General features: G+C 38.0%; 2 protein-coding genes and 1 pseudogene across 2 annotated transcripts; all 3 read left to right on the top strand.

Annotated features, from left to right (window-relative positions):
- The first annotated feature begins 4,931 nt into the window (after positions 1-4,931).
- On the top strand, positions 4,932-5,746 carry LOC126586428 (uncharacterized). The gene is made up of 2 exons (XM_050251275.1): positions 4,932-5,419; positions 5,515-5,746. Exons 1-2 carry the CDS (start codon positions 4,948-4,950, stop codon positions 5,517-5,519), a joined length of 477 nt encoding a protein of 158 aa, XP_050107232.1. The 5' UTR covers positions 4,932-4,947; the 3' UTR covers positions 5,520-5,746.
- Positions 5,747-7,172: 1,426 nt separating this feature from the next.
- On the top strand, positions 7,173-12,195 carry LOC126584590 (uncharacterized; annotated as a pseudogene).
- Positions 12,196-15,187: 2,992 nt separating this feature from the next.
- On the top strand, positions 15,188-27,493 carry LOC126584589 (lactoylglutathione lyase GLX1-like). Its single transcript, XM_050248915.1, has 7 exons — positions 15,188-15,247; positions 16,429-16,539; positions 17,164-17,376; positions 17,624-17,671; positions 17,806-17,913; positions 18,016-18,168; positions 27,167-27,493. The coding sequence occupies exons 1-7, from the start codon at positions 15,188-15,190 to the stop codon at positions 27,209-27,211; spliced, it is 738 nt and encodes a 245-aa protein (XP_050104872.1). The 3' UTR covers positions 27,212-27,493.
- The last annotated feature ends 334 nt before the right edge of the window (positions 27,494-27,827 follow it).

Here is a 27,827-nt window from a genome sequence, read left to right as displayed (position 1 = left end):
TGCCCTCTGTCCGCAAAGTCCGCATGGTAACCTGCTTACGTGGCGGGCTTGATTTGTGGGGGCTCGATCTAATAGTCTCGCTTTCGTCACGTGGGTGGGCCCCGTGTGCGTATCTTGCATGGCAGAATGGCATCAACTTAACCACTAAGGCCATCTCCAATCGAAGGGTCCAGATGGCCAGAGGGCCGAAAATAACCCTAAAATCGTCTCCAACCGAGGGCTAGGCCAGAGGGCTCTGGAATATGGGAGGGCCCCACGGGATCGGAGATGGTTGGAGGGCTAGAGGGTTGGCTGCTTTCGGCCAGCCAGCCAGCCCCGGGCTGGCTATTTTTTTTTTAATGTTTTCCTATTGCTGTCGGTTATAATAACCGACACTAATAGTTTGAATGTTTTTTAATATAACGGCTAGTAGCCGTTGTATTATTAGGCCTTTTTTTTAATGAATTTAAACTTTTTTTTTTCCCTTTTTTTTTCCTTTTCATATGAATCAAATTTTGTTTCATATTTTTTTTCAATTCTACTTTACAAAATTTTGTTTCATATTTTTTTTAAATTCTATTTTTTTCCTATAACTTCTATTTTACAAAATTTGATTCATATTTTTTTTTTCCTATAACTTCTATTTCACAAAATTTGTTTCATAATTTTTTTCAATTCTATTTTTTTTCCTAGGCCATTTATACAACATTAAATTAAATTAAGTAACATGAAACAACATTAAATAATATGAAATAACATTAAATAACATTAACCAACATACAAATTATACAACATAAAAAAACATTTAACAACATGAAACTTAAACAACATTTTTAAAAACATTTAACAACATAAAACTTAAAAGCCTACTTCATGCTTCTTTTGGCTCAAAGATGTGCAACAAGATCCTGTTGTAGGTACGTATTTGTGGCACGAGAACGTATCATTCTATAGCGCCTCATATACTCATTTGTAGAGATACTACCAGTTCTTGGATTGAAAGGCAAATTAGGCCCATCATATATTTTTGCTATAGCCCTTCTTGACCTATTTGGATCTTCTTGGTCATCATCGGACTCTCCATCAATATACTCATCTCGCTCATCCTCCACTATCATATTGTGTAATATGATGCAAGACATCATGATGGAGTTCAAATTTTCTCGACTCCACCCTTTTGCCGGTTCGCTGATAATCTTCCACCGTTCTTGTAGAATACCGAAAGCTCTCTCAACATCTTTCCGGTATGCCTCTTGGTGTAAGGTAAACAACTTTCCTGCATCATTCCTAGGGTTTGGAATTGCTTGGACAAGTGTCGCCCACTTTGGGTAGATGTCATCTGCCAAGTAATACCCCATATTGTATTCACGGCCGTTAATGTAGTAGTCAAGTTGAGGTGCTTTACCTTCCGTCAAGTTATTGAAGAGGGGTGAACGCCCAAGAACTGTAATGTCATTTTGGGATCCAGGGACTCCAAAGAAAGCATGCCAGATCCATGTGTCATATGAGGCAATTGCCTCTAACACAACAGTTGGCTTTCTCGACCTTCCGCTAAAGCTTCCTTGCCATCTAATGGGACAGTTCTTCCAATCCCAATGCATGCAGTCTAATGACCCTATCATGCCCGGAAACCCACGGTCTTCAGCTTTGTGAAGGAGTCGATTCAGATCTTCTTGATTTGGCTCTCGAAGGTACTCGTCTTTGTAAACCTGAACAATTGTGTTACAAAATTCTTCAAGAGTATCAAGGCATGTAGACTCAGACATACCATGGGTTTCATCCATCGAATCAGCTGAGGAGCCATATGCCATCATTCGGAGTGCAACAGTAACCTTCTGATGAGGTGAGAAACCAGGGCGGCCTGCTCTGTCCCGCTTCTGTCGAAAGTATGGATTGACCTGCTGGACATCACGAAGTAAACGCTCGAAGACATGACGCCTTATCCGGAAGCGACGTCTGAAATCCTCTTCTATGTACACCGAGTCGGGGTTGAAGTAGTTGTTCATCAGATTGGCATACGCCATCGCTCTGTTTCGTGGTTTGTAAGAGCGACCAGCAACAGAGCCACCCCATTGAGGTTGTTCCTCAGTTGGCTGACACACCATGGCCGCAGCCGTGGCTCCTGCTATGTTTTATGTGTTGCGCCTTACTTGAACTTCTTCATCTGACTCATCATCTTCTCGTCTCATTTGCGCCCATTTTGGTTCCAATTTGGAATTGGATGAGGACCCCCAATTGGAATTGGATGAAGATCCAAAGTTGGAATTCATTGCAAACTTGAATTGAAAGAGATTGAATTGCAAGAGATTGAATTGAAATAGATTGAATTTAAAGTTGTGTGAATTATAGCCCAATATCCACCCTATTTATAGCAAAAAAAATTCAAATCCAACGGCTAGCTGACGTCAGCATGATGTCAGCTACCAACAGCTAGCTGACATCATGTTGACGTCACCTAGCCGTTAGATTTGAATTTAAATTGTAGTTTTTAAATAATAAATTATGTTTGGCCCTATGGCCCTTTGGCCCTCGGTTGGAGACGGTTTTTTGTGACAGGGCTAAAACGAGCCATTTGGCCCTCTGGCCCTCGGTTGGAGACGGAGGCAAATATGGTCCTGTACTGTTCATTAAAATATTAATATCTTGATGAATCTTGGAGGGCCAGAGGGCTCAAACGAGCCCTCTGGCCAGCCCTCGGTTGGAGATGGCCTAAGACAACAAAACTTGGAGTAATTTTCCTTAATCATTTTTGTTGGCTCACTTGGTGTTTTAACAAATTTTGAAGTTTCTTAACGGGACTGTTTCTCTTTGGCTATGAATTACTCCTATATTCGCAATAACATGGCTAAAATTTACTTTTTATTTGTTCAAAGAGTATTAAGAGAAAAATACCACTAAATTGTATTACTAGTTAGGAATCTCCAAATCCAAACTTAATTAAAATGGATCATTTTATAAGGTTGAGTTAAAATTGAATAAATAAACTTCACTTATATAATCGCAATCGGTATCAATTTTTAGAGTTTCAAGCAATTCGTAACCGACTAAGTTAGACATGCACACGATAGAAGCTTAAATAAGAATCTACATCGTAACTATATTAGTACATACTATGACTGCTATGGATATAACAAAATGAAATATTTAACTGATTTCTCTTCATTTGTAAATGAGGCCTTAGGTTTGATTCTCGTCAAATGCGAGTTTGAACTACATTATTGCTAGCATATTATGAGGCTAAGACCACTCTTCCTCCTTAATGTAGATAATATCTTTTGTTAAAAAAAAAAGATTCTTACAGATTCGGAATGCTAGAATTAGGACAAGATAGGAAAAGATCCAATAATCCCCAATTATTATTTGATAAAAATAAAAACAAAATACAAGATTCCATTTTAATATCTCACATCACAAGCAACGCACACCCATCTCTCACCCTTCATTCCGTAGGACTCTCACCCAAACAATGCGCACCTCATCTCTCACCCTTCATTCTGTAAGACTCTCACCCAAAGAATGGCACCTCATCTCTCACCCTTCATTCTGTAAGACTCTCATCCAAACAATGCGCGCCTCATCTCTCACCCTTCATTTTGTTTCCAATGCACGCCTCATCATCTCTCACCCTTCATTTTGTTTCCAATGCGCGCCTCATCTCGGAGGCAGATTGTCTGCCCTCCTGTTTGGGTGCCAAATTCTTATCCCCTTCTATTTGTACGATCACGGTTAAGCCACGTCAATATTTTATATTCTTATTAATTTTTGTCTTATTATCTCTATAAAAAAAATTGATATAAAATATTGACGTGGCTTAACCGTGACCGCATAAAATAGGAGGGGATGGGAAGGACACCCAAACAGGAGGGCAAACAATCTGCCTCCCCTCATCTCTCAACCTTCATTTTGTTTAGATGCCTCATCTATCACCCTTACTGGTCATTGTCTTGTAACCTTGTTCAATTCTCATCTCTCACCCTTCATTTTGTTTATGTGCTTCATCTGTCACCCTTACTGGTCATTATCTTGTAACCTTGTTCAATTCTCATCTCTCACCCTTCATTTCCAATGTGCTCCTCATCTCTCACCCTTCATTTTGTTTAGGTACTTCATCCGCCACCCTTACTGGTCATTATCTTGTAACCTTGTTCAATTCTCATCTCTCACCCTTCATTTCCAATGTGCTCCTCATCTCTCACCCTTCATTTTGTTTAGGTGCCTCATCCGCCACCCTTACTGGTCATTATCTTGTAACCTTGTTCAATTCTCATCTCTCACCCGTCATTTCCAATGTGCTCCTCATTTCTCACCCTTCATTTTGTTTAGGTGCTTCATCTGTCACCCGTACTGGTCATTATCTTGTAACCTTGTTCAATTCTCATCTCTCACCCTTCATTTCCAATGTCCTCCTCATCTCTCACCCTTCATTTTGTTTAGGTGCTTCATCTGTCACCCGTACTGGTCATTATCTTGTAACCTTGTTCAATTCTCATCCCTCACCCTTCATTTCCAATGTCCTCCTCATCTCTCACCCTTCATTTTGTTTAGGTGCCTCATCTGTCACCCTCACTGGTCATTGTCTTGTAACCTTGTTCAATTCTCATCTCTCACCCTTCATTTCCAATGCGCTCCTCATCTTTCACCCTTCATATTGTTTAGGTGCCTCATCTGTCTTCCTCACTGGTCATTGTCTTGTAACCTTGTTCAATTCTCATCTCTCATCCTTACTGGTCATTGTCTTGCAACCTTGTTGAATTCTGTTAAATTGTTAGCACAAAAGTCAAAGGCGGCACATTTTATATTATTAAAGCAAACGCTATATATACACTGTGCAGGTACACTCCTCCAATGCAAGAATCAATAATCATGTCCGAAGGGCAAACCCATGTCGAAACTGCAGCGGAACCCGGAGTCCGAGCTCGGCTGCTCCTAACTAGCCTCCGATCTAACCAAGATTGCCACCGCAGTTTGATGAAAGTGAAGGAGGCGGGAGGATTGAACCCTGCGGAAATGGAAAAAATCGACGAAGATACATCGAGGATGGCGTCAGGACAAAGGAGCCTCTTCTCTCTCTTGAAGAGGTTGATGACCCAAGAACTGGCTAACAACGGGGGAGGAAGTTTGCAGGTTGAACTTGTCGGAAATGTCCTGTCTGAAAAAGACTGGGAGATCTTGGAGGCTATCGTCGATGCCCTAAACCCACAGCAGCAGCAGCTGCTTGACCAGCAAGGAGCGACCTCCGCCGCATCCGCCTCCGTCGCCTCCGCGGCCGCCACATCCGCCGACGAAAGTCCGGGACCGCTAAGACGGTGGATTTTGGAAAGGGGAATGGTGATTCTGACGATATTCACAAGGATTTTGGACCTTTGGCTTGAAGATTTTGTTTTTTCAGCAATGTCCAGGCTTAATCCCGTCCAATGGCTTGTTCGCAGAAGATGGGGATGTAAGTAAGACTCACTGATTCTCATGGTTGTTGAATGTGTTAGTGTTGTTATTGTAGCTCGTGTTAATTCTTCGGTTTTTTGTGTCGAAATTCAGGGTGAAACGGAAGGAATTTGAGGGAAAATAGCTTCAAAGAAGGAAACGAAGCAGAGACAGTTGATGGTGATGGGAATGCAGTACGTAGAAGAATTGGTTCAGGTGTTGTCTGTTTGCATGGAATGCATGTTTCAGAATAATTGTAGATCTTTCTGTTTTTTATTTTTGATGAAAGATTGTTGGTGTCAAATATTGAAGCTTGGCTCAATTATAAGTATTCTGTTGCCATCGAGTCTGCATGCAACGAAGAAAGATTGTTGACTTGTTGAACAGAAAAATAAACTAAAATATAAAATAAATAAGAAATAAAGTCCTTACAAATTGGATCAAGTTATATGACTGATGCGCCAATCACCAATTAGGATAGTCCAATTATGGTGCAAGGTAGCCCAAAATTATGGGCTCTCAGAACCACGCGCCGATCACCAATTGCTATGAACATTTGAATATATGAACTTTTGGCCCAATAATCCAAAAGGAAAATGCGATGTAGTCCAAAAGGAAAATGAGATATAATTCCACTTTCTATATATTAATACCGTTACAGTAATTTCGAAAGTTGAATCGATAAATTCTCAGATTGACGGGTACATTCACATTAGATGAGATACATAATCATCTCTTATATACAAAGCGGAAGCCGCAATGAATAGTGCATTTGGGGCCAGGGCTTTGACAAAAGGGTTTAGGTAAGCTCCAAGGTCGCGTATCGTTCTTTAAAGAGACTATAGGTGGGTGTTTTTTGCAAAAGTTCCTCACGATAGTAGTTAGTCTTGGATGAACCAGCTGAGTAAAACCAAGAACAACCATAACTAGAGCTAGAGCTACCAGAAGTTATAGTTGTAGTAGGAATCTGAATAATCATTTGGGGATTTGTAACAAGCACCTTTTGGGTGTCCTCGACGTCTTGGGCATGAGAGACCACAGTGGAGGAGAAGAGATGGAAGATGTGGGTAGGGGAGGAGGCAATGCATATGGAAGAAGCAATTGAGCGGATAGAATTGCGCCTGAGATCAAGATGGTGGAATATCGACATTCCGAACGATGATGAGCATGGGAATTTACTATATAGGTAGTTGTGTTGTATTTCGGCTTAAATATTTCCAATCATTCGACTCCAATCTAATTCATGCACTTTTGAATTTGGCCGATTTGGAACTTCGTGTTTATTTCTATTACCTAATTAAGAGTCACCTTTAATTTTGTTAAAAAATTCAAAAATATTTATAAATTCCTAAATCCTAATACTAGATGTAAGATTAAAAACTAAAAATAGTCATCCATGTCAGATTATAGTATTCCATGTCACATTTAATCATTTTTATGGGGGACCATTAATCCAATTTAGCCTAATTAATGGTGTGAGAGAGAGAAGTAAATCGAAAGGCAGAGAGTGAAATAGCAGAGAAATCAGATGGCGAAGGTCAACTAACACTCATAATATGCGTGATAAAATATCAGCAATCACAAAATTCATGCGGGTGTAATTTCTAACCATATGAGTCCAACAACAACGTTAAACTAGACAAACAGAGTAATAGCTGCGAAATCCCATTAAACATTATCTATTCTAAAATTGAGGAGTGAATTGACTGTAGCTTAGCTACAGTCAATTGGTTGCCACTCGATTTCATGCTATTTACAACAATACCAGCCAAATGGCGCTGGTTGGGAGGGTAATTATCAAAAGCTGGGAGGGTAATTTTGACTCTGAACAGATTTTGTTATATTTACGATTTTGCCAGTCTATTCTAAAATAGGCTCTGGATTTTGCATTATTTACATTTCTACCATTGTGCGTGGCTGTGCTTCAGACAGAACTCACGGATTTGTGGAGGGATTTCAGGGAGAGAGGCGTGGGATGGCACGGAGGGGAAGGGAGAGAAGGGAGTGAGGCTGCCAAAAAGTGGGGTTAGGGTTGATTTTTTCTCCTCAAATCAAGGGTTGGTGTCGCTGATTGAGAGATTGAGAGGGATGGGGGAGAGAGACAGAAACACACCCATTTGGCCTTCATTTTCCCCTTTCTCAAACCCTAGCAGCCAGAACCCCAAAACTGAGCCCACTTCTACAATAGCATCGCCTCTTGCTTCCCAAAACCACACAAACCTTCCCTTCATTTCTGTGACAGGTCGCTGAAAGATATTCTTGGGGACGGAGAAGACGATGGTGGCACGGCGGTTGGGTCGTTTGTGCAGGTCACGGTTTTGGAGATTTACCATGAGGAGATTTATGATTTGTTGTCGAGCAATGGCGGCGGAGGATTCGGGTTTGGGATTAATTAATGGGTTAGTACACCGGGTCAGTGAGGAGAGAATGACAGAGGGATGTATGGGAGGGTATGGGTTTTCAGTTTTTTCCTCTGATTCAACTGGTAATGCACTGTTTAAAATTTACTGTTTATTGTCTCCTGCTTTGATTTCGTTGGTTCTTCTTTAGGGTTTTCTTTGGTTGTCTCGCTGATCTTCCCTACTTTTGGCTTGCTTTTCTTTGTGTCTCAAAGCTTGCTCTTTTGCCGCTTCTGATTTTTCCATCTTTTTTTTGCCCAAGTGAATAGCCAGTGTGTGTTTTTTTTATAGTTGGAAAGGATTGGATTCCTATAAATTTCATTTTTGGGTCGCGGTTTCTAACTTTTGCTGGGAAAAAAAGGTTGAAATCGTTGTTGTGCGATAGGGTTATCGCGAAAGCAGAGGTTCTTTTTTACTCATCAAAGATGGAGTGTTCTGTATTGCCTTTGTTGGGAATTTTTTCGTTGGTGCTTCCTACCTTTTCCGGTGAGTTTTCTGATTTTCTTACTTGCTTATTCTTAATCTTTTTTATTTCGTTTTGGATATGTTAGTTTATCCTTTTTGCATCTGAGTATGTGATTCGATGTTTTAGATTGGATTTTTGTGGTTTTGAGTTTGTGGGTTTTTTTGGGTTCCTGAGAAAATGTTATCCAATGGTTTGATTGAACATTTTTCCTCAATCTGTTGCAACTTTGCTGTCGTCGTGCCCCTTTGTCAAACTTTGTTTTGTGTTTTTTATTTTTATTTTCTCTGTGCAGCTTTTGTAAAATTGAAGTGGGAGTTTGACGGATGTTGATCAAGCTCCCAGTTTATTGACGACGAGAACAACACCGACCCAAAATTTAAACACAGAAAAGCGTAGGATCCTGGTAAGTTTTACGGCAGAATTGGGCAGGTAATTTTGTGATTAGCAATTGATTTTATGAATTGATTGATGGGTTTGGTTTCTGGATTCTCTTTTCTTTGCTGAATTTCCACATATGTATTTGTTTACATAATCATTGGTTGGTTATATGCATGTATAATTACTCTTTATTATTTAGGTAAAATAGTTTTTGTTAGTTAGAGGGCAGTAGAGAACAAGCGATAAGGTAAACCATATGGTTGGATAGAGATCATGGATACATATTTGTTAATTAGATTTAATCAATGATTATTTGCTTTGTCAGTGTTTTGTAACAAATTACTTTGGTGTATAGGTGTCTAAAAATTTCAATCGTGTGCCCTGGCTGAAGGCAAATATTTTTTGTTTGCAATTGATACAAAGGGAGAAGAAAAGAGGTAAAAATTTTATGACTGTTGTTTTGTGCTTTTGATTGGTGCTATATGATTTTTTAATGTTAATTGTTCAAACTATTAATTAGGTAAAATAGTTTTTGTTAGTTAGAGGGCAGTAGGGATAAACCGTATGGTTGCATAGAGATCATGGGTACATATTTGTTAATTAGGTTTAATCAATGATCATTGGTTGGTTAAATGCGTGTATAGTTATCCTCTATTAGTTAGGTAAAATAGTTTTTGTTAGTTACAGGGCAGTAGAGAACAAGTGATGAGGTGAACCGTGTAGTTGGATAGAGATCATGGGTACAGATTTGTTAGTTATGTTTAGTCAAATGATTATTTGCTTTGTGAATGTGAATGTATTCTAACAAATTTCTTTGGTATATAGGTGTCTGAAATTTTTTAACTGTGTGTCCTGGCTGAAGGCAAATAATTTTTGTTCGCAATTGATACAAAGGTAAAAGAAAAGAGGTAAAGACTGCTTTTTTGTCCTTTCGATTGGTTCTATGTGGTTTTTAATGTTAATTGTTCAAATTATTTTGAATTTTCTTTACCCTCTGTTTCATATCTTTATTGCTTATTTTCCTGGTGTTTATTGGTGATTCCATTTCTTTTGTGTATGGAGATTAACTGTGTTTTGTTTGTAGTCATTGTTGTTTTTAGCATGTGAATTAGAATGCTATTATAATTTTTTTTAGCTCTTATCAGTTTTTGGATTCTGTTTATTACGTTGGACTACAATTTTCGACTTGGTAATAAGTGCTGGTTTTTTTTTCTTCCAGGATTTGAAAGTGTTTTGCTCCTCCTCTTTGGTGCATTTCTCTTTCAAGATTTTCTGTGTCAAAGGTGAGTGATTTAGAGTTTTTGGATAGTTAATTTTTCATTTTTTTGGTTCCCTGTTTTGATTCTGTTTTCTAAGGTTGGAATAAATTTCATCATTACCTTTCTCTATAGTTCTGTTCAAATTGAATTTCAATCGGCGAAAGTGATAGGAGTTCGTCACTGTGTGAATGATCCCAGTGGTGCTGGTTTTCAATTCTTATGAAATTTGTGTTTTTTCGGTCCTTTACTGAATAGTTGTTTAAAAAATGTTAGATTTTTTAATTGCTTTGATTTCTTTTGAATTTGTATTTAATTTTATTTTCGAGCCTTGAGTTTTGTAAGGACTGTTTCATTTTAAAAGAGGTGGTTTGACCCCCATTGACAAATTTTTTAACAGCAGCTTCAAATCAACCTCTCTCCTGTCAGTCGGTCATCTGCTCTGTTTCTTCTATAGTTATATCTATGTATACAGTTATGTACATACATATAATCAATTTCTACTATAATTTACATCTATAGAATGACAATTGATTTTTTTTATTTGGGTTTCTGAAGTTCCGAGGACGAGTTCGTCACGGCCAAAGTTGATACTTTTGATTCCAAAGTTGCCTCCTTTATATCTCACAAAACAATGCTGCAATTCTCACAAGGTGTCTTTAGAAGAAAAAAAATTATTGCTTTTTACCAGTAATTTTAAATTTTTTTTTAATTTTCTTATGAAATTTGGATTTTTGTGTTTTGGATTTGACAAAAATTCTTGAATTTTATTAGTGAATTTGTGTTTCTTTCTCGATTTTTTTTGAAATTTTGAAATTTGAATAATGGGGTTTTGTTAAAATTTTGTATTTCTCTGAGTGATGCAAAGTGGTTGTGCTTCACGTTGTAGTAACGTTAGGTGTGTTATTGTTCGAAGATCTCTTGCCGTCTCTGTGATTCTGGTTTAACCCAGTATTCTTGATTCTTTATCGACTGTTGTTAGGCATTTTATATGCTTTTTTGGTTGCTTCCTTTCTTTGTTGTGTTCTTAATTTTCCAAATCGTTTTTCAGATCATTTGATTGGTACTTAGTTAAGTTTAATACTAGCGGTTTGGCTGTGAATGAATTAATCCAGTCTCGAATAGTGTGGCATGTGAGATGATAATAGACTAACAGAGGAAAAGGAGTTGAAGCATTTGTGTTTGATTTACAAATTTTGGCAAATCCTTGCCATTTTTTTGGTTTCCTGGTGATATATATCTATCTTCATAACCAAATAGCGATAACTTTGAGTTTCCAGAAGTTTAATGTGTTTCGCGTCCTGCATTTTTGTAACGTCCGTACAAGTTGTCACTAAGATCTTTTGGTTTCTGGCTACTTTAGTTTTTCAACATTGAATTGTAGGATTAAAGTTTTGGATTGAGTTCTTATTTAATTTCAGATTGGAATGGGTACAATTTGAGCACTCCTAAAACTGAAAATTTCTCCAAAGATTGTGAGAATGGATGTGTCAGATATGGTTTATCGTCTAGGCAAGGATGGCGTACCACAATGGAGGATGTTGTGAGTGCATTAAACTTTTCTCTTCCTATTTGAAGTTGTTTTCAGAACATAAATTCTTTTATGTCAATTCTCAGAAGTTTCTACTGTTGTATCATTTTCCATCTTTATTTAACATGTTGTAGTTAGGATTCAACTGAATATGATTTTACTTGACATGTTCAAATCCTCTTAATCATATTCTTAAATTTTACTGTATGTATCGTGTTCTTTGCATTTCATTATCTGAACTCTGTTATTTGAATTTGGTTACCTGAATCGTGCCTAATATTTGATGTGGCCGGTGGCTTCGTATGGGTGGCTGGTGTGATTTGGGAGTGTTTTTAGTCAATGGGAGACAGAGGACAAAGGTGTGGGGCAGCGAAGTCAAGTGGGATTAGGAATTTAGTATAGTAGAGTTTTTCCTAATTTATGGGATTAGAATTCTTCCTATATTTTTGTCTTGGTGTGATCAATTGTAACAAAGAATTTTTCATTCTCCGTTCTCTTGGACCAAGCATGAAATCCCAAGCACTATATCACCACAAAGCAAGCAAGCTGAAAAGCAATCCGACAAACCCTTTTTCCAGAAGCACTTAACAGAACCTTTCTATGGGTTAATTGTTGTTTCAATTATACCAGATTGAAAACGAGTATGGAACCATTGGTCAAGCATACTGTTGCTTCTTTTTCTCAAGGAAACAGAGCATTTTTTGCAACCACATCTTTTGTAATCAACTCGGTTGAATGTATATAAAAATTAACCTGCTTATCTTACCGACACTGTTCACTTATCTATCATTTTTGTTCATTCATGATTATATTGATTTTTTTTTCAGGTTAATTATGTCTTATTCATATAGTTAAGGTTGGTGCAATGAAGTCCTGCAGCAACGCGCGGGCATATTACTAGTTACAACTAAAGTAACACAAGTGCATATTTCATATTCATTCATACGTATTGAAGCCACAGGGGAAAATGAAAAGTTGGCTCTGCAATTCATTAAAGACTGATTATCAATTTTTGATTTACACAATTTTCTAATCGGTGGAGGCATTATAGATGCCCTAAATTCGTCAAAAAGAAATAAAAAACATGCATTCCATCACTAAAACAGATCACCTGAAACCTATTCTTTTACCCTGTACAGTGCATCACCATTAATTTAATTGGGATCTTCAGAAAATAAGCGCTTGGGAGAGCCGCAACATAGCTGAAAAAACAAGATCCTCCACAACTACGTCCAAGATACTCATGAATGCATTCCGAATACATATTGTGAAGGGGGACGTTGATTTTGAATACATTCACGAGTATCTTGAACGTAGTTGTGGAGGATCTTGTTTTTTCAGCACTGTCGTGGCTCACCCAAGCACTTATTTTCAGGAGACCCCAATTAAATTGATGGTGATGCATTGTACGGGTAAAGGAATCGGTTTCAGGTGATATGTCTTAGTGATGGAATGCATGTTTTTTATTTCTTTTTCACGAATTTATGGCGTGTAATGCCTCTACCGATTAGAAAATTGTGTAAATTAAAAATTGATAATCAGTCTTGTTGATGCACAAAATCAGTGAGGACTTTGGTACAACAGAAAATGTTAAGTTTGTGACCTTCGCTAGATTGCTCCGGTCACTAGTATGGATAAGTATATAAATGGATAGGGACAGGGAAGCAAACACAAGATGTTTGTGGTTCACCCAGATTGGCTACGTCCACGGAGTAGAGAAGTTCTCATTAATTGTGAAGGATTTACACAAGTACATAGGTTCAAGCTCTCCTTTGGTGAGTACTAGTGAATGATTTAGTACAAATGACATTAGGAAATATTGTGAGAGAATGATCTCCTTTTATAGAAGAGTTTCTAGCCTCGTCCCATTCGCTAAAGTTGCTCTGTAAACAAGAGCAAAACCTCCACACAATGATGTTTGCTTAATTGAAATTGTCAGTCACCTTCAAGATTTTCAGTTATACTAAGATCCTTGATTTAATTGGTATTGACTGGGAACGCTATGACATCACCCACAAAATGTAGTGGCCTCTCATTTTTCCAAAATTCTGATCCAATAGGGTTTTTAGTTGGTTTTAATTTTGAGGGTATTTAGGTCTATTTAAGTGATTTTTCTACTATATTTAAATTTTTTTATAAAAAATGACATTTATAAAATTAGTTATTAGATTTTGACTATTATTAATAAATATACCTCTCCCTCTATTCTTTCTCTCTCTAGGATTAAAAGCTGGTATTTTTTATTTTGTATTAACAGAAAAAAGTGTTCAAAATGTTGGCGGTGTATATATAGTGCAGGCTATCAAATTTCTTCTCCTGCATCGTAGCTCACCTTCCAAGAATCAAGATCCTGAAGAGGTACCTCTTCGTGTTGAAATCAATTCCTATTTTTATTCCCTGCATATTTACTTATAAATCTAGTGAATGTGACCGTAATTTCTCATAGTATTAGTTTCTGTTCTTCGCATATTTACTTTATAAATTTCTCTTTTTCGTTCTACATAATTCCAGAGGTTTCTCGTTCATAATCGATCACTTCACTCACTGACGTTTTCTCAGATTTTAATTTTATATGATGTTAATTGTTTGATTGAAATATAGATGGCTTCAGCCCAACCCGTAGTCCAACCTTCATCCCAACCCCAATTCCAACTTCGCCGTGTCTCGATAGCTTCAAATATGTCGACGCCTGTCATGGCAAATTGATGGAAGTAAAGGAGGCTGGAGGATTCGACAGTCTAGAGACCATACAAATTAGTCAAGCTCTAACATGATTTAAGTCCGGACGATCAGGCCTCCTTTGCCCTCGATATCTTCCTCCCCTACTCGTTAGAAGCCTTTCTCTTCAAGAGACAAATGAGGCCTGATCGCCTGGACTCGAATCCTGTTAGAGATTGGCTAGTTTGTATGGTCTCCAGATTGTCCAATCCTCCGGCCTCCTTTACTTCCGTCAATTTGCCGTGACAGGCGTCGACATATTTGAGGTTATCGAGACACAACAAAGTTGGAATTGGGGTTAGAATGAAGGTTGGACTACGGGTTGGGCTGAAGCCATCTATATTTCAATCAAACAATTAACATCATATAAAATTAAAATCTGAGAAAACGTCAGTGAGTGAAGTGATCGATTATGAACGAGAAACCTTTGGAATTATGTAGAACGAAAAAGAGAAATTCATAAAGTAAATATGTGAACAACAAAAACTAATTACAGTCACATTCACTAGATTTATAAGCAAATATGCAGAGAAGAAAAATAGGAATTGATAAAAACTAGGTGGGTTTATTTTGCACCAAAGATGTAGGGACATCCCACTAACACCAAGATAAAGACTAGTAAATTTTTGTTTTACCTTTGACACTTGTTAAGAAAGTTTTCGTATGTATACTTGCACATAACTATTTTATGTAAATCTCCAAGGCTCGGCATTGCCAACTCTTTTATTACAGAAAACATGGGAGAGCAATTTGTAAATTTTAGGAGAATCGTATTTATGTCTTATTGTTGTGCATGCTTGGTACATATTCGGTTTAACCTATATTAGTCATAAGATAAAGAAAATGAGTCATTTTTAGTAATTTCCTAAAATCTATCTTAGCACACTTTACAGACTTTCTTATATTCCATATTTTTTCCAAAGAAGATGGAGGCGGTGGTCCATGTCCTTGACCCGCACCAGCAGCATAACCCCCAGCAGAACGTCTCTGCCTGAACGACCTCCGCAGCTGCCGCCAAAAATCCGCGACCCGTGAAACGATGGTATTTGGACAGGGCATTGGTGCTTCTTTGGATCATTACTGTTATGCTGGACATATGGTGAACTTTTACAAGGAACGAAACTTCTCGCAATGGTGTGTTTTCGTGGACACCTAGTCGCTGTGAGTAAACGTAGTTATGGAAAAGTTATAGCAAAACTTCATTTCATTCAAGTACGCCTAATGTTCTAATTCAGTTGTATTGGCCTGTTCTCGTGGACCAAAAGAAGTTAGCCTATTCTTTTACTTGGTACTTTTCCTGTTCTTTCTTGTTGGATGTTGTTAGTAATGCAGTTTGTTTTTGTCTTACAATTTTTTGCAGAACCCTGGCAGATTAAGGTCACTGAATTCAACAACTTACATTTCAAAGTATGGATGATGATAAAGTAGTCGGCAATAAATGACAAAGTTGTGATCGAGCATTTTGTAGTTATCATGACAAAGATTAGAGGATGATAATCTAATGAACAGTTTGTGTTTGCTTCTCTTATTTTGTTTTCACCCCAAGATTCTGACCAGAAAAGTTAAAGAAAAACTTCCTTTAATTCGACATGGAATTGTTGAAAGGTGAATTTGAATGAGGAATTCAGAATACAGATTAACGTGTAATAAGGTTGTTCGAACAGCCCTTAAATCTTGTTGTACTGTTAACAAAATGGAGGAAAGAAAAGGCGGGGCTGCAGTGTACCTCGTAAACCTGTTGATACATACAATGCATGACTCCATATCTTGATACATTCTTATTGCAATCTTGTATGTGCAAGATATATTGTCAAATCCCACGTAAACCTGTAGGGCGGCGTGTTGAAGGGTGAGCACGCGGTTCCTCCACGTCAATGAGAGCAATGGGAGCTGTAGAACTTCACCCCTAAGAGCATCAAACATGTAGCTTGAACTTGTTAATCTGCTGGCTTTAAAGCCAATCAAGTTGCAGAAAACAAACTGTACATCTTGCGAACAGCTGCCGCAGAAAATCTTCCACTTAGGAAGCGCGCGTTTAAATGCAATCGCGCCAGTGCCAGTAGTGTGTTTGAATGGGTGCAAGCCTATTTGCCGATTGCGGTTAGGAGCCGCAAACTCAGCAAGAAGAATAAGTTGAGGTACTTGGACAGTGGCAGCACAAGAGGCAGCAGAATTAAGCAAACGTCAAGTATGCAGCTGAGCAAAGAATGGGGAATCAATGAAATTTAAGGCGGTCTTGAAACACACCGGAACTGACAGTGATTCGATTGCCGGATGTAGCCTCATAATGATGTTGACGAGGATACTCATAGGCAGGTCCATCAACGTTTTTGGCTCTGTGTTTCTCGGCACCACCGGAAACATGGCTCATTGCTAACCACTACTTTTTATGTGCGTGCTCCCCCTCCATCTTGATCATCTTAAAAGGTGCAAAAATGTGGTCCATTTGATATTTACAATACACAATACACTTCATTTTCAATGACATTTTATGCCATGCAAACACAATGTCAAGGTTAAATGAATATATCATTTCATTGATTTAAACCCAAAAATGTAGTTCTTGTGTAGTCTCATGAGTTAATTGTACACTTTTACATGAGAAAATAATTGAGTAAGTAGTGAATGTGACGTTACCTCGAGTAAATCAAATGCGACGTGCATTTTTTGCTTTGTGGCATCTGTATGATGGACTTGAGAAACCGTCACTGTATCATCCCCGGAAGTTTTGGATTTTTTGTTGTTTCTGAATTTTGATGATTGTATGGAATTGGGATTTTGGACATTTCACCTTTGCTACTCCTGATAAGTCTCTAGGGCAGAGAAACTTGCTTAAATGACAATGTGACGGCATCCCAAGCCAATCGCCAGTGTCGTGCAATTTAACTTTATAGAAGTGCATAATTGGCTTAGAATACCATTCCAGTGTTTTAAGTAATTATTGGGAATTTGGGAATTCAGGATTTTGTTCTTGTTTCTCAGTTTGATGATTGTATAGACTTTGGGATTTTGTAGGTTCAAAAACTGGTTGAAGATGTTCGTGCTAAGGGTGGAACTGTGACGAGGGAGCCTGGACCTGTTAAAGGCGGGAAGAGCATCATTGCCTTCGTGAAGGATCCTGATGGTTACATGTTTGAGATTATTCAGCGACCCTCCACTCCTGAGCCACTTTGCCAAGTAATGCTCCGCGTTGGTGATCTTGAACGCTCAATCAAGTTCTATGAGAAGGTACTCATTTAATACCCTGCATATGGATTCAAAAATTATCAGGCTTTTTCATCTTGGGATTTTGCAAGCCACTTTTCATGCGGCAGTTTCAGTACATTAGATTAGACAAATACTAGGTTGCCATTGAATTCTTGAACTAGTCGTCTTTGAATTATATAAGATGGTTTGGAACTTAGTATTTGTATTCTTCAAATACTTGATCATGTTTTTTAATTTTGTCCGATGTCATGGCTTTCCTTCTGTGCAGGCATTAGGGTTGAAGCTATTGAGGACGATTGACAGGCCGGAATACAAGGTAGTGAATCCTCTCTTGACCAAGCATTATTATTATCTTAGTAGCATGCTTATAATTAAGTCCTTGGCCCATCATCTTTGTAAACAAAGGCTTACTGAATCTTCCCATGTTTTCGTGTTGCATCCATTTTACAGTACACTATAGCCATTTTGGGATATAAAGAAGAAGACCAAACAACTATCTTGGAGTTGACCTATAACTATGATGTGACCGAATACACCAAAGGAAATGCGTATGCACAGGTTGACTTGTTTTGCAACTTATTCCATATTTTGTCCTTTTAAAAACGTTTAATTCTCAAACAACTTCTGCTGTCCTCAAACGTTTGTGTCTACATATACCAGATTGCTATCAGTACTGATGATGTCTACAAAAGTGCTGAGGCTGTCAATTTGGTTACACAAGAGCTTGGAGGAAAGATAACCAGACAGCCAGGATCGATTCCTGGACTCAACACCAAGATCACCTCTTTTCTCGATCCCGATGGCTGGAAAACTGTGAGTTTTCACTTGTTTACTTGTCGCTCAACTTTCTATTTAGGTGTTTGATCTTTTATCATATGCATCATTGTTTTATTGTTACATTTCGTATGATATTGGAACATTGAAGTGCAAAGAAAAAATAGAACGTGTTAATATGCTTTCATCCCAGTGGTTGACAATAGTTATAATCTCAATTTAATTAATTTTATCGGGGACAAGGACAAGGAGTGGCATGTACGATGTAACTAATCTATAGTTGAAAGATTGAAGGCCCGAGCGCCGGTATAACTTTTTCCACTTGTGAAAATGTTTGCACGTTGCAGCACTCGCCATTGAGCTCATTACTTCGGCTCTTGACGTTGTGCTTGCAGGTCATGGTTGACAACAAAGATTTCATGAAGGAACTGCAGCCGTAAGCAAGAGTAGTTGCAATGAACTGCAGCCGTATTAGTATGATATGCTTGTTCGTCTTTTGTAATAGGCACTTGTGTTGCTTTGGTTGTAATGTTTAATGGGATTTCACGGCTATTACTCTGTTTGTATAGTTTAACGTTGTTGTTGGACTCATGGTTAGAAATTGCGCCCGCGCGAATTTTGTGATCGCTGATATTTTATCACATATTATGAATATTACTTGACCTTCACCATCTAGTGGTAGGAATTCTTACATGCGGCAGCCCTTGCCGGCTCTACTGATCTGAGCCTCTGAAGTTGTCCCTCCAGTGGTGACCTCCTCCCCTAACGGACTGACCTGGTCTGGCATCAGACAGATCGGACACTTACTAGCATGCTTTGTACTGCTCTCACTGAACCAATCATTTCTCTGATAGTTGGGCTGTCCACTTCTCATGAAATGTGGGAGCATCTTTCTCAACAGTTCTCTCAGCAGTCTCTCGCTGAGTCTACTCATTACTGTTTTCAGTTGGTCACGGATTTGCAACCTCGTCATCAATTACTATATTTCTCGTCTTATCAAATTTATAGAGCTTCAGAGTTTCAAATTTTCTGAATGGATTTTCTACTCTATAATCCCGAGGAGGACGGGATTGCAGGGCGAACACCTAAGAACCAAGTGTAAAATGATGATAAACACAAAGCAGAAAGCATCACAAACTGTCTTTAGTCTTAACACACATATCTGTCTTTCATGAATCCTGCGGTATTGTATACAGATTGTACTTTGGGTAGTCAGGAGGGGACCCTCCCGGTGTTGTATCCAGATATCAAACAGTCCAGAAACAGTAAAAACCCCCGTTTGGAGGAAATAAAGAATGATATAGAGTCGAAAAGGAAAGAAAAATGAAGCTTTGCGAGGAATTATCTCTTCATTTGACGCTTGATCTGTGCTTGCATGTCTGGATATCCAAAACCACTACGAAATTGAGCCCAAGAAACGACTGCCTTCTATGGAATTGTGTCCATTGGGTAGCTACCAAGGACACGAAGAAATCTTGCAAATTTATACTGAGGGGTGGAGAGGTTTCGGAAGACATTGTAATTTCAAGCTTAAGTGTGTCACCATGTGGCAAAACCTCCGGCACAAAATAAAAGTTTTCGAAAGTTGAGAAAATAAAGAACATGCATCTAAATGATACGAGACCGACCTGCAGATGTCCCAAAGCATATTGGGCACGGGGCTCTGCCATAGAAGCTTCAAAATCAATGTAAAGGAGGTAGTCGAAATACCTGCCAAAACAGATCCATCGATCAATTCTGTAGAATGTAATTTTTGTAGCGACCTTACCCATATTAAGATGTCATATCATGACCTGTCTGTTCTGTATATACTGCGCGGATATGTAAAACTTATCATATATACTGGTGCAGTGCAGCAGAGTAATCGGTGGTGTTGGTCACAGCAGTAGCTGCAGCGCCGCCATAGCTCAGGAAGGAGAGCACATATATAACCGAAACCAGTGCCTTCACTTTGAATTCCATCGTCATTTTCCACTTTCTGAGAGACGAGTAGAAATTGATGGCATGGAATTTGAGCCCGTCCGTACTACATGGCGGTGTGCGAGCACAAAAGGCCTATATCTGTAAATCACCACACCTTCAAATTTTTGTATCACATTTTCATACTATCTTAGGTGGCATTTGATGTGGATAGCCACATTATTTGAATTAATCAGATTTTTTAATTTAGTTCATTTTTTAATAAACTAATAATTAAGAAAAACTAGTTAATTAAATGATGATTGTGCTATATAATGAGTCTCTCTCCTTCATTTCCTTGGGTTTTGCAAATTTTTCAAATGATGTGGCTGTCCACATCAGATGCTACCTAAGGTGGTATAGAAATGTGGTATAAAAACATAGTATGAATAGCATTGGTATTAAATAATTTAAAACATCAAATGGATTAGGTGAAATAAAAAAAAATGTTTATTTAAAAAATTGTTGACAATAACAGTAGAAAAGCAAAAGCAGGACAACTTCTCAAACAAGTAATTTTTTTTAAAGCATGGTGAATAATGCTCATTTAATGAAATTTTCAAATAGCAATTATACCCCTGCATATTTTACAAAATGATAATATTTAATTCATTATTATACCACATTAAATTTCATATCATTTTTAATTACTTAACATATTTGCAATTTAGCTCAAGGCTTTTTATTTTGCAAATTCTATCTCCTCCTAAACATTAAAATTTTATAAAACTCCATCACTTTTCAACTCTCTTTCTTACCTTTCTAGTTCGGGTTTAGTTTTATAATGAATGTGAGAGTTGCTTTGAGAGCTTGAAAAATAATTGAAAAAACGTTAAACATAATTTGAGGGTGTATTCATAAAATAATTTTCTATTTTAAAATCTTATAAAGTCAAAATAGTTATTTTATATAACAATTTAAAAATAAAATTCAATAATATGTGCTAATAATGAAACTATTCTTTTTGGGGTGTGCTATCCACACACCCCAAATTACTTCTCACACACCCTTGTTAATTTCTATCCGTTGATCTTCTTCAATTCATCCGATCCGACGGTCGAAAATTAGAATGGTGTGTGAGAAGTAAAATGGGGTGTGTGGATATCACACCCCTTCTTTTTACTGCACTTCACTCTCTATTTTATAATTTTCACTACGACGAGATGCTCTAACTCATTGCTCTTTATTGTCCCATTTGCCACGTGTCGTCAAGTCCCACCATATTTCATCTAGATGCTGATGTGGCATGCAGTGAGCATATTTATTTTCGGATTTGGATCCTATTCGGATCCAAATTATGGGGATTGTAGGAATCATCATATCTTAGCCGTTTATATACATCATGCAGTTAAAAATTATTTTGAATTTTGAATTTAAAATTAAACACAAATAGTACCTAACGAAAGTTGATCGCACGATATATGATGAACACTTAGAATGTGAGGATCCTTAGGATTCCCGTGATGAGAATCCGGAGGGGATCCTCATGCTTTGTTTTCTCGTGCGTGCATGCCAAGTAGGCTCCACACGTGTAGCAATATAAATAAATAAAGTTATGAAAATCCAAATACCACGTCAACGTGTGTGGGCTCAAAATTTGGCGGGAATAAAGTGGAAATATAATTTAAATTTACGAGGCAAATTGGGCCAAAAATGGCATTCAGGGCCAAAAGTGGAATCATGAGTCAGGAAGAAAATGGAGCCGAAAGGACCTCCTGAAATAAAGCTGCCCAATTGATAGAACGATTAGGTGAAATTGGCCTAGGCGCTCGTTGGACTGCCCTTGCAACAATTTCATGAGTTTGGAAAGATTTTTTAATATAACCGTCACACGGGGTGGTACATCACGTGTCGCTATATAATGATGAGATATGTGTGTTAAAAAGTTAATAACTTAAAAAATAAAATTTCCCACCATTTACACACCATTTACATAAAAACACGTGGTGTACCATCCGTGTTCCCGTCACAACTAAAAATTTCTCCTGAGCTTGAGCCCGTTCGCAGCAAACAATTCCAGTAGAAACCTGCTCCCCGCGCAATGCTAGTCGTTGGATTCCCCCCCCCCCTCCCGGGGCGCAATGCTAGTAGTTGGATTTTCAAGGTTAAAATAAAATTAACATGGCACAATCTGGTGCATTTGATTTAAATAAAATATGGTAAATTAACAGCCTAGATTAATCCAAAAGTAAAAAATTTCAAAAAAAAAATTCTAAGAAAAATACAAAGTTTTTTAACAACACACTTAACAAACTTACAAAGTTGAACCATCTTCTTCATTCGCCTTTTATTTAATTAATTATGCTTGTTTCTAATGCTATGTTTTGTTTTGTATTTAAATTAGAATAGCGGAGTAGAGAATTTTATTTTCAAAAAACAAACTTACTAAGTACACACTTACAAGGCATCAGACATAAGGGAATATATTTGTGAATACTAATCGTCATTGCCCTTACCCTTTCACTTTATAAACGGATGAACTAGCACAACGACAATTACTTTTTGAAGTAATTTCATTATCCTTGCCTTACTCTTGCCCTTCTAATACGGGTGAAGATGCTCTTATATAAAAAGTAGAGTTACATCACATTTTCCTTTAGGACTATTGGGCCAAAACTATATTTATTCAATCTTTTTTATATAGCATTTGATATTCGGCGCGTGGTTCGGAGACCATAAACTTAGGCTGCCTTGCTTTCTCTCATTATTAGCTGCTCGGAGTCACTCTCTCCCTTTCTCAGTCACCCCAGCACCACCAACACCACCACAACACCGCCTTCTACTTCCTCCATTTCGTTAACAACACAACAAGATTTAAGGGTTGTTCAGTGGCCCCTTTTTATACTCCATTCCATTTTCCGAGTTCAAAAGCTCCGCAAATACGCCTTCTGCGGTTTCCATCGTTACACTATAATAGCAACCATCTAATTAAACCCATTCGACACCACATGAATCGTTATTTTGGATTCTTTGCTTTTGGTATATGTGGCGTGACAAACATATATTGTGTTGTAGATCCTTTAACAAGAGGGATCCGCATTTTTTTCAAAAAATGGAAATTGGGTATGGGATCCACTTCACATCGAACTTTAACGATCCGAACTTTCTATTTTTCAAGTTGCACCTCATAGATCATCCTTGCAAAATATTAGCCAAAACGGAAATGTTTAAGACATCCAATTGGTTCAAAGAAATTTATGAATACTTTGTTATATAAGAAACAATGAAATTTTATCTTAATAATTAAATAGGCAAATAGTTTCAGATTGAATTGAGTTTTTGCAAGGATGATCTATGAATCGAGACTTACAAAATAGACAGTTCGGATCGTTGAAGTTCGATGTGGAGTAGACCCCACACCTAATCCCTATTTTTTGAAAAAGAAAAAAAAAGGGGATCCCTCTTGTTAAAGGATGTGTATTATGTTGTATTCCAAATGTAGGCCGGATCATCTTTTCTAACAGGTCGAAGACCTTCAACTTCTGGCAAGACTCTTGAATCAAGTGGAAGCGCATTTCCCTCCAATGAAATGCAATGTCAATGTTCCTGCACTTTAAGTACACGACCCAATGCTGTTTCAACATGGGAGTCCAATTCAACTGCAGTTGTTAAAATTTGTTCGTGCACCCACTTTCCTAATGTCATATTATTATGTGTGGCGGTTACAGCATACGTCCGTTTATCAGGCTCCATACTTTCAACCCTCTTTCTATACCTTCAGCCCTCATTGTATTCGCAACAAGCTCCCTACGACTGGCTATTTTAAAAGTTTGTTGGTTTCCTCTATAATAAACTTGAATTATTTTGAGTTTATTACAAGATTCAATTAGACTGCTATATTGTGACTAGTCTTAAGCTTTATATATATTGTTCATCATGTTAGCTGACTTGTCAATTAACATGGAGCTAGAACTCGTAACACTTGCTAAGTGAAGGAAGCTCCCCCTCCCCTGCGCCCGCCCCCCCATCCGGGGGGCCTCAACGACTAAAGAAGTTTTCTGCAAGCATGTTAAGGTATTATCCTCATTCGCCAATAGATAATCTCAAATTTTCATGAATACAAGAGTCACATTTTTACTTATGGTTCAACACATATGAATGACCAAATAGCTTTCAAATTAAACAAAATTTTCATAATAAAAGAGTGAACAGTTGCGATTAAGACCTTTTATTTCATAATTTTCTTTTGTTGGTAATCATTCCGCCATAAAGTTTCAACATAAAGTTTCAAAGTGCCACATACTTGTTTTTGTGGCTTCAGAAAATGCCCGAGCATTTGTTTTTGCTGCTTCAAAAATTCCCCACGGACTTGTTTTTGCTGCTTCAAAAAATCTGGTTGCACTTGTTTTTGCTGCTTCAAAAACTGCCCACTTGCACGCTTTTTTTCTTTCAAGCAAATTGCCATAATTTCTTAAGGAAATCAGGCTTTTAGTGTAACTGTACATGATCATCCTCGTTTTCCTCTCCCCACTCCAGTAATTGTAATTGTAACTAGAGAAGCTCCGGAATAATGCTTCCCATTGGATGCATTCCGTGGATTTATTTCTTAGATCCAAAAAGTAGCAATTAGGCAAGGGGAAGCACGTGTAAAATATGCCATGCTCCCATTCACCAATAGCCGACTCCAAACTTGTCACAATAATTGGGGTCTTGATTTTGTAATCCATCGTCCACTCTTTCTTTTTCTTCGAATAATCTTTTAACACCCATATGTCAACGTACCTTTCCCCTCCATAACCGCCATAACGGTCATGATCAGAAAAATCCACAATGGCTAAAGATCCTCTCAAGTTAAGCAAATGCATGGCACAGAAATGATTAACGAAGCCAGGTAAATTTGGATCAGGTGTCCAAACGAATTCCTCCTTCTTGAAGTCGAAAGAAATAATACAAGAATCAGCATCGTAACTACAACTTCTTTGTGGTTGATCTGGATCAATAAACCAATGCATGTCTCCATATGCAGATACATTCTTATTACTTGACGAACTGAGTGTATTTGTCGCCATGATGAGGTTGTTGCACTTGCACCTAACGTATAAACATGGGCCTCCAGATTCGCGCGTATACACCATGTGGAAACACAAACAATCTTGTACGTGCAAGAAAGATTGTCAAATCCCATGCCGTACCACGTAAACGTAATGTAGGACCCCATGTTGAAGGGTGAGCGGTTCCTCCACATCAATGGGAGCTGTAGAACTTCACCCCTAAGAGCATCAAACAAGAAGCATGAACTTATTAATTTTCTGGCTTTAAAGCCAATCAAGTTGCAGAAAACAAAATGTACATCGTACGGACAGCCACCGCAGATAATCTTCCAGTCAGGAAGAGCGTGTTTAAATACAATCGCACTAGCGTCGTCGTGACCAGCGCCAGTAGTGTATTTGATTGGGTGCAAGCCAATTTGGCGTTTGCCGACGTCACGAGTCTCAAACTCAGCAAGAAGAATATGTTGGGGTACTTGGACAATGGCAGCACCAGAGGCAGCAGAATTAAGCAAACGTGAAGTATGCAGTTGAGCAAAGAACGGGGAATCAATGAAATTTAATGCGGTCTTGGAAACACACCGGAACTGGCTGAGTGATTCAATTGCCGGCTGCAGCCTCATAAGGATGTCGACGAGGATATCCACAGGGAGGTCCAACAACGTTTTTGGCTCTGTGTTTTTCTTATTAAAACACATCTTCTTCTTTGGCAGCGGCCCGACCGGAAACATGGCTTTGCAGCAAGAATATTATCGATTTGATTTGTTCAAAGAGCACTCAAGAGTGTGAATTTGTGGTACGTGCTTAATATATATATGTATCTATATTGTGCTAGGTTGGGGTTTTTTTTTTGTTAGGGTTAGGGTTAGGGTTAACTTTCCTCTTCCTTCTGCTAATCGGATGGGAAACAATTGATTGAATTATTACCTGATTTTTTGTATAATGCTACATGGAATAGGGAACAAGGGAATCTTTGATCCTCTGAGGCCTTTGTTGACTTTGAGTCCTGTTCGAATAAGAATTTAAATATAAATATAATTATATGGTTGTATTTCCTTGTTAGTATAGGAGTCATTTACTTTCCTGGACTCAACACCAAGATCACCTCTTTTCTCGATCCCGATGGCTGGAAAACAGTGAGGGCTTGTTTGGTAGTGTACTTGAATCCAATTTTTTAAACTCAAAAACAATTTTCAAATTTTAGGCTTTAAAAACTTGATTGGTAGGACTATTTTCAAAAACTAAATTCAAGACTAACTTAAAAATATAGTCTATTCTCCAAAAACATAAAAAGTGAGTTTTTAGAGTTTTTAAACTTAAACTCACTTTTTTTTTTCTTCCTCCTCCCCTCTCACTCCAAATCTATCTCTCTTTTCTTCTTTCTCTCTCCTCTTTTTTTTTTTATTTATCTTTTTCGTCTCTCCTCCAATTCGCTCTCTTCATTCTTTAGGTTCTTTTTCTCACTTATCTTCCTCTTTATCTCGTCCGATTCTCTCTCTTCTTTCTTTTTCCTTAAATCATCTCTTACTTTCTTTCCTCATCTCTCCTCTTTCTACATCTCTTGCGACCCCCTCTTTTTAGATCTCTTTGTTATAGTTTAAGTCGTAAGATTTAAAAAATTTAAATTGGAAACCAATCAAGTTTTTGAGTCTTCAAGAAAACTGTTTTCAAGAAATGTTCTTAAAAAATGTTTTGAGAAATGATAAAAAATTTCAAATAGGATACCAAACAGGCCCTGAGTTTTCACTTGTTTACTTGTCGCTCAACTTTCTATTTAGGTGTTTGATCTTTTATCATATGCATCATTGTTTTATTGTTACATTTTGTATGATACTGGAACATTGAAGTGCAAAGAAAAAATAGAACGTGTTAATATGCTTCATCCCAGTGGTTGACAATAGTTATAATCTCAATTTAGTTAATTTTATCGGGGACAAGGACAAGGAGTGGCATGTACGATGTAACTAATCTATAGTTGAAAGATTGAAGGCCCGAGCGCCGGTTTAACTTTTTCCACTTGTGAAAATGTTTGCACGTTGCAGCACTCGCCATTGAGCTCATTACTTCGGTTTTTGACGTTGCGCTTGCAGGTCCTGGTTGACAACGAAGATTTCTTGAAGGAACTGCATCCGTAAGCAAGAGTAGTTGCAATGAAGTGAGAGTAGTAAAGACGTGGATAGAGAGTCCATCTCCCATGAATAAGATGATCCAGTTTCCGTATTAGTATGATATGCTTGTTCGTCTTTTGTAATAGGCACTTGTGTTGCTTTGGTTGTAATGTTTAATGGGATTTCACGGCTATTACTCTGTTTGTATAGTTTAACTTTGTTGTTGGACTCATGGTTAGAAATTGCGCCCGCGCGAATTTTGTGATCGCTGATATTTTATCACTTATTATGAATGTTACTTGACCTTCACTAGGAATTCTTACATGCGGCAGCCCTTGCTGGTTCTGCTGATCTGATGCCTCTGAAGTTGTCCCTCCGGTGGTGATCTCCTCCCCTAACCGACTTACCTGGTCTGGCATCAGACAGATCGGACACTTACTAGCATGCTTTGTGCTGCTCTCACTGAACCAATCATTTCTCTGATAGTTGGGCAGTCCACTTCTCATGAAATGTGGGAGCGTCTTTCTCAACAGTTCTCTCAGCAGTCTCTCGCTGAGTCTACTCATTACTGTTTTCAGTTGGTCACGGATTTGCAACCTCGCCATCATTACGATATTTCTCGTCTTACCGAATTGATAGAGCT

The sequence above is a fragment of the Malus sylvestris genome, chromosome 10, assembly GCF_916048215.2.
Source record: "Malus sylvestris chromosome 10, drMalSylv7.2, whole genome shotgun sequence".
Taxonomy (NCBI): Eukaryota; Viridiplantae; Streptophyta; class Magnoliopsida; order Rosales; family Rosaceae; genus Malus; species Malus sylvestris.
Note: the sequence above shows the minus strand (reverse complement) of the source record. Positions and strands in the feature narration are given on the sequence as shown.

What these genes read in the sequence shown, in the direction of transcription:
- LOC126586428 (XM_050251275.1), top strand. Translation starts at nt 4,948, where the DNA reads ATGAAAGTGAAGGAGGCGGGAGGATTGAACCCTGCGGAAATGGAAAAA.
- LOC126584589 (XM_050248915.1), top strand. Translation starts at nt 15,188, where the DNA reads ATGGTATTTGGACAGGGCATTGGTGCTTCTTTGGATCATTACTGTTAT. An exon ending in CAATCAAGTTCTATGAGAAG is followed by an intron (nt 17,377 to 17,623) that starts GTACTCATTTAA and finishes CCTTCTGTGCAG; the next exon opens with GCATTAGGGTTGAAGCTATT. An exon ending in ATCCCGATGGCTGGAAAACT is followed by an intron (nt 18,169 to 27,166) that starts GTGAGTTTTCAC and finishes TTGCGCTTGCAG; the next exon opens with GTCCTGGTTGACAACGAAGA.